This window comes from Sipha flava, unplaced genomic scaffold (assembly GCF_003268045.1).
Source record: "Sipha flava isolate LNK unplaced genomic scaffold, YSA_version1 323_pilon_pilon, whole genome shotgun sequence".
NCBI classification, from domain to species: Eukaryota; Metazoa; Arthropoda; class Insecta; order Hemiptera; family Aphididae; genus Sipha; species Sipha flava.
Genome location: NW_020273008.1, coordinates 831,204 through 837,045, shown reverse-complemented (window position 1 = coordinate 837,045; position 5,842 = coordinate 831,204). Strand labels below are relative to the sequence as shown.

General features: G+C 37.7%; 1 protein-coding gene across 1 annotated transcript in view; it reads right to left on the bottom strand.

The window, feature by feature from the left end:
* LOC112686728 (lachesin-like) overlaps positions 1-5,126 on the bottom strand; it is a 207,423-nt gene extending 202,297 nt beyond the window's left edge. The window contains exons 1-2 of the mRNA XM_025559137.1: positions 5,100-5,126; positions 2,726-2,933 (exon numbers count right to left, since the gene is read on the bottom strand). Coding sequence (XP_025414922.1) covers positions 2,726-2,933; positions 5,100-5,126 — 235 coding nt within the window. The remainder of the gene's footprint in view (positions 1-2,725; positions 2,934-5,099) is intronic.
* Positions 5,127-5,842: the final 716 nt, after the last annotated feature.

Genomic DNA, 5,842 nt, shown 5'->3' with positions numbered 1-5,842 from the left:
CAATGAAAAATTTAAAAAATAGTTAGTAAAAATGAAATTTTCAAAAACACCCGGGTCGGGGATCGCAATTTTTTTTAAGTCTACTATATGGACCATATGGAAGGGGAGAAACTTCATAGACGCTGGTGGGCTACGTGAAGTTCCCCAATCAAATATTTTTTATGGCGCCCAAAGTAAGGAGTTACAAATTCAGAAAATTGTGTTACAAATAGTTACAAATGAGTTACGAAATATTGGCATTGGTCCGGAGTAGATGAGACAAAGTCGGGGGGCTGTTCCCCCATCAGGAAAATGTTGATTTCGCCCAAAGTAAGGAGTTACAAATTCTGAAAACTGTGTACAAATAGTTACAAATGAGTTATAAAAGAATGGCGTTGGTCCGGAGTCGTTCTGACAATGTCGGGGGGGCTAACTTCACGCACGTATATTTTTAATATCGATAAGTTTTGATTTTGTACACGTATGCCATAGAATTGGGGAGAAAATATTAAATTTAATTAATAGACGAATAAATATAAAAAATAGTAATGAACAATGTAAATCCTGGGAAGCATAATTTTTCAGCAATTTTATATTGCCAAGCGCCTGCAAAGAGAGACTTCACTTTGTCCAAAATAGCGATTTTTTTCCTAACGAAAGATCTTTCGAGACGTAGTAGGCGTTCACGATCGCGCTTAAATTCGTGGTAAAATTTAAATGATTTTTATCGAATTTTTTTTTTTTTTTTTTGTAATTATCTTAATAACGCTCCCATTGATTTTCGTTAATTTTGATAAACACAATCTCATCGATACAGCAAAATCCAATTTTATTAGTGATTAGAACATAATATAACACTATAATAAAAAATTTTTGCCCACATAAACCGAACTTCATGTCCATATTATTCGGCTTCGAAACCGTACGTACATAACAAATATAATAACACTCCAGGCTATACGTTTGTTTAATTTATATTGGTTTACGATTATTAACCGTTTGTTAATCGTTGTTAAAATTTAACAACATTTAGCATCATTACGGAACCGTGAACGATAGAAGAGCGGTGAAAATCGTGGGCGCAGATGATACAGAGAACGCTCGAGAATCGTAATTATATTTATTCGTTTTTCGGCTCTTGAGTGCGCGTGCTTGTATACGATTATCGTACCGGCACGTATATTCGAAGAGAAAAGATTCGCGTGGGTCGACGAGTACAAAAGCAGTCGTCATGATCCCGGGAACAGAGTTGCCGTCTCCGACAATATCACGATAATAATCAGTGCACGAGCCTACCGTAAGGTTTTTTTTACTCCCGCCCCCATCGCCCTGGACGATAATTAATTCGTGAAGTTGCGTATACCTTTACGATTACCCCTCCACCTTATGAATACGTATACACCGCGTCGTTGCCTTTTTATCGGAACACGCTTTATCGGATATACGCTCAATCGTATGCGAGTACTGTTGCTACGCGCCCATTAAATAACAATAATAAAACTAGAATATAACTAGAAATAATTAAATTATTAGCTTTTTTAAAGTATGCGTCCAGGCTGACCGTTCATTTATACACAATCAAGCTGTTCGTTTTTTCGTTTATACGTTCGTTAAATAACTGAACGATTACGATGTCGATTTGATCCGTTACGCAACGATTACCGTGATTCTTGTCCCGATTCGCGAACGTATTACCGCGTTGTCGTTGTACCGCAGTGGTAGGTAACTTTCGCTCGGGTCTTCCGTGCCACTCCATACACGCGGCGGTCACGGGTCGTCGACGGTAGCCCCAACGAGACATAATACAAATAACGATGATGACGGGGTAGTACTAGTAGTTGCATTAGCAGTCTTAGTAATAATAATAATAATAAGACGTGACTGGGGTGAAAATATGACGTTCTCAGCAGTCGAGAAACGCGACCGGAAGGCAATTGTATAAAGTTACAAGTTTTAAACGAGTCTCTCGCGCGACGTGGTTTCGGATCGGCTCAGACATCGTGACGCTCGATTGACGCGCTCGTACGAAATACTTAGGAGTTTGTGCGCGATATAATCTACCGTGCGTACAGACGTCTTGCACACGTGCATCGGTTTCGGGTGCGACTGACAGGGTTTAAAGTTTAACGTCGATGTTCCGGGAGAGCACCGCTGACTCTTGTTCGACGCGAAGCAATCGAAAAGCGTTGATTGTTTTTTTTTTTAAACGGAAACGATCGCGGCAACAACGAGACGGATATATTTAATCCTATCGGACGCGCAATACACCGGTGTATATATATAAATGATGGTCTAGTCGAGCATATTACGGGTTAAGCTGTACAGTAACACATACTTCGTTTGTTGTATCCCACTCGATGATAGTGTGCGCCGTATCGATCGGTAACACACTAATTTTCAACCGGCCATTCATTCCACGGAAACATGTATACTATATGTGTATACGTACAAGCGGGGTAAGTTTTGACTGCGGTTGTCCTCCCTCCTCCTCTGCCCACCGTGAACGGTTACTTTGGTAAACGACTTTACAAGTTTTCGTTAATTATTATTACGCTTACTCGTCATGTACGCATTAGCATTAGCAATTTTCGACGGCAAATCGCGGAATAAATTATCGAATAATCGCAATAAATACGAGCGCAGCAGCGCTCCTGTATCGCAACGTGAAGGACATCAAGAGCAGTTTTCAACGTTCCAATCGTCGGTTTTTTCTAATTTTTTTTTTTTTTTTATTTTGTTCACTCACCTAAAACGTCCAAGCAGCCGATCTGTTTTTGCATCTCGATCGTGTTCACTTGACACATGTAACAACCTTTGTCGGTTTCTTCCACGTCCCTGATGTGTAAATACCAGATCCTGTAATTCTCATGACTCACGCTGAATCGGCCGCTCGAAGCCACGACACGTTCGTGAAACGTTAGTATTGTTTGATCTTCCGCTTTCATCCAACCAATCTGAAAGAAAAACACGCAAACTTAAATAACTTGTAATTTTTAACCACGTAATTGACTGTTTGGTTTTCCCGTAAGTTTTTTTTTTCGATTGCGGTGGCGTTTTTCAAAAACTCCATCACCAGTACTGCAGTCACGTGCGCTTACAATAACTATGTAATTTAACATAACTATACAATTAAATTACTAATATCAAACGAACCACCCGATTGTTACTTAATATTTATAATAATAATAATAAAACGTATATAATTCCGATTGATCGCATCTATGTAATTATAGATTTTCAGCTACATACATTGTACAGCAAGAAGAATACGTTAAACTATAAAGCATTTCACTTTAAAACTGTACCGAATGCATTTGCGTTCTGCAAATAGTATCGTGTCGTGGTATAAACTTCGATTGAAGTATATTGAACTTATCGAGGAACGTTCTGTATATATATATATATAATATATAAATACATTTTGTCATTTGAAACTTCACACAGTATTCAAATAAAAAGTTTTAACGAACCAAATCTGATACCGTACGCAGTACATCATCATACAATTATTTGTGGATTCGATCGAATGCAATCTTCAAAAAACATAATACGTACACCTGTTCTTCAAAGAAAACGAGATAATTGCATTATCAATAAATTCTTAAGCATGGAGCTAAATTATTTAAGGATATAACTATAAACCGTTCAAAAGTATGTGTCGATCGCTAGTACAAGTCTCGAGAAAATATTTGTACAATTCGTGTATTTACCGACCGAATAAAGATAGTTTTCGCAATATGAAAAGCCCGGGACTTTTCAACTTTTAGGTTTTGTAATTATTCGAACCCACGTTTGATGGACTCAATTTTCGGATCAACGATTATTAGAAAATACTCTCTGCAATTTACAATACTATCGCGATGTAATATTATATTAAACATTTGCAATAACTTAACGCGAGCTGTAGACACGTTTCAGAGTTCCGGTCGTCGAAAGTTATTTTGCAGCAAATATAAACTATCGGATTCGGCATTTCGACAATATTAACACGAAAATCGGTCTTGGTCGCACATTCTACCATGGGTTGAAATATACAGGAGTCGGCATAAAACCCGTCTCCTTCTTTAATCATCTATTTATTTTTTAATACCAAAGACTTTATTAATAATTTATATTTTCTTAATATCTGCACACTTAGATCTTGTAAACGTCGAGACTATTATAGTAACACTATGTCCATTAAGCAAACATAATAAAAAGCGAAATATTATTTAAGTTATATATTTGGTAGATTCCGCGATTCAGGAAGTATATTTTTCCACTGTGCATCCCATCGATCGCTTTCTGTCGAATCGTAATATCTTGCGACGAAATTTGCGATGGTAAAATGAAATAATGTAGGGTACCACAGTGACGGGGCAACGGATTGTGTACGCGTATAGCACGGCTTGTTACAGGGATTTTGCCATATACCATGGTTAATGCTAAATATAACGCAGTAGATCGCACGGTCTTTAGAAATGAAAAAAAAATACGATATTGATGAATTTATTTTGTATAAAATCGTATTACAGTATATTTATAGTCAAATATAGTACATAATAAAATACATAACACAAGTCATACACGAGAATGGAAGACGGCAATACTCAGTGGTATAATAATAAAATATTATTGAAATATACATTCACAAAGAGTTTATATTTAGAGAAGAGTGATTGAGTGAGTGATAGAGAAAGAGAAAGAGAGAGAGAGAGAGAGAAAACGTAAGGTAAGGATCGGAAGAAAAAAAGTAAAAATATTGTGATGAACAATAACTGTACACGGACGTAATATAAGTTTTACTATATAACACACGACGTGCGTGCTCGCTGCGGTTACAGAGGTGGAGTGGGAATTAAATTTATGTCGAGATATTGAAATTCATCCTGACTACCCGAATGAAATAGATAAAATAAAAATGAAAATGTCTGGCTTTCTAACGCTTCTCCATATATCTCGAAACCATGCACATATCTCTATACTTCTTAAGTCACTGCAACAGCCAAATTACACTACTCAAAATGTATAAATGACTTTAAAACCCGTACAAATCCCTATTTTCAAAATCCCTGCACGAGTATCATAAGGCAATGTACTCGGGACCTTCTAAATTTAATTAAACACGAATCCTAAATCACCTGCAACTCATCACGCTGAAGTGCCATTACTGTATGGTTCTTACTTTACGTCAACAAGTCACAGTAAACAAATTAAAACCATACCTTACTCCGATTGTTTTATATATTCATAGATTGTTAAACGATTTATTGTTCACAAACGTACAACGTACAGTGTAATAATACAGCACATTTATAAACAATACATTCACAACGATCAACCTTTAAAACACCAGGAATTCTGGAAAAATGTGATTCCCAAACAAACCTTCTGACCCTGAGAACAGATAATAGGCGTAAATCTTACGTCTTTGTGTGCGAAAGACGTATGCATTGAGATTTTATTACATTTCAAATCGTGTGTTTACGGTCTTATATGCGACTTACAAAACGAGCGTGGAAGGGCATGTCTTGTTGTCTTAACAGGGTGCGGACGTGTCGCGAGGAGAGGTAGTGGAAGCGCAGCGGAAACCAAAACGAACGGTGGATACGCGGAAATCAAGTCAACTCAGTGCGTTTCTTTTCCTTTGTTATTAAATATCTTTTACTTTGGTCGTTCGCGAAGACGAAGTCCACCTGATGTATCCATCATGTTTGTGCTATCGGATCACCACCAGCGTGAGACGGGGCACTGTCCGTAACGTGTTTTGTCGCGCCCGTTTCGAAAAATTTTCGTTTGGATTGCTCGCACTACCGGAAGTATTGCGCCGAATAAGTCTCGCACCGTTGTCGCAGGTCGCAGCGACAGTGCGCAATACTCTGCC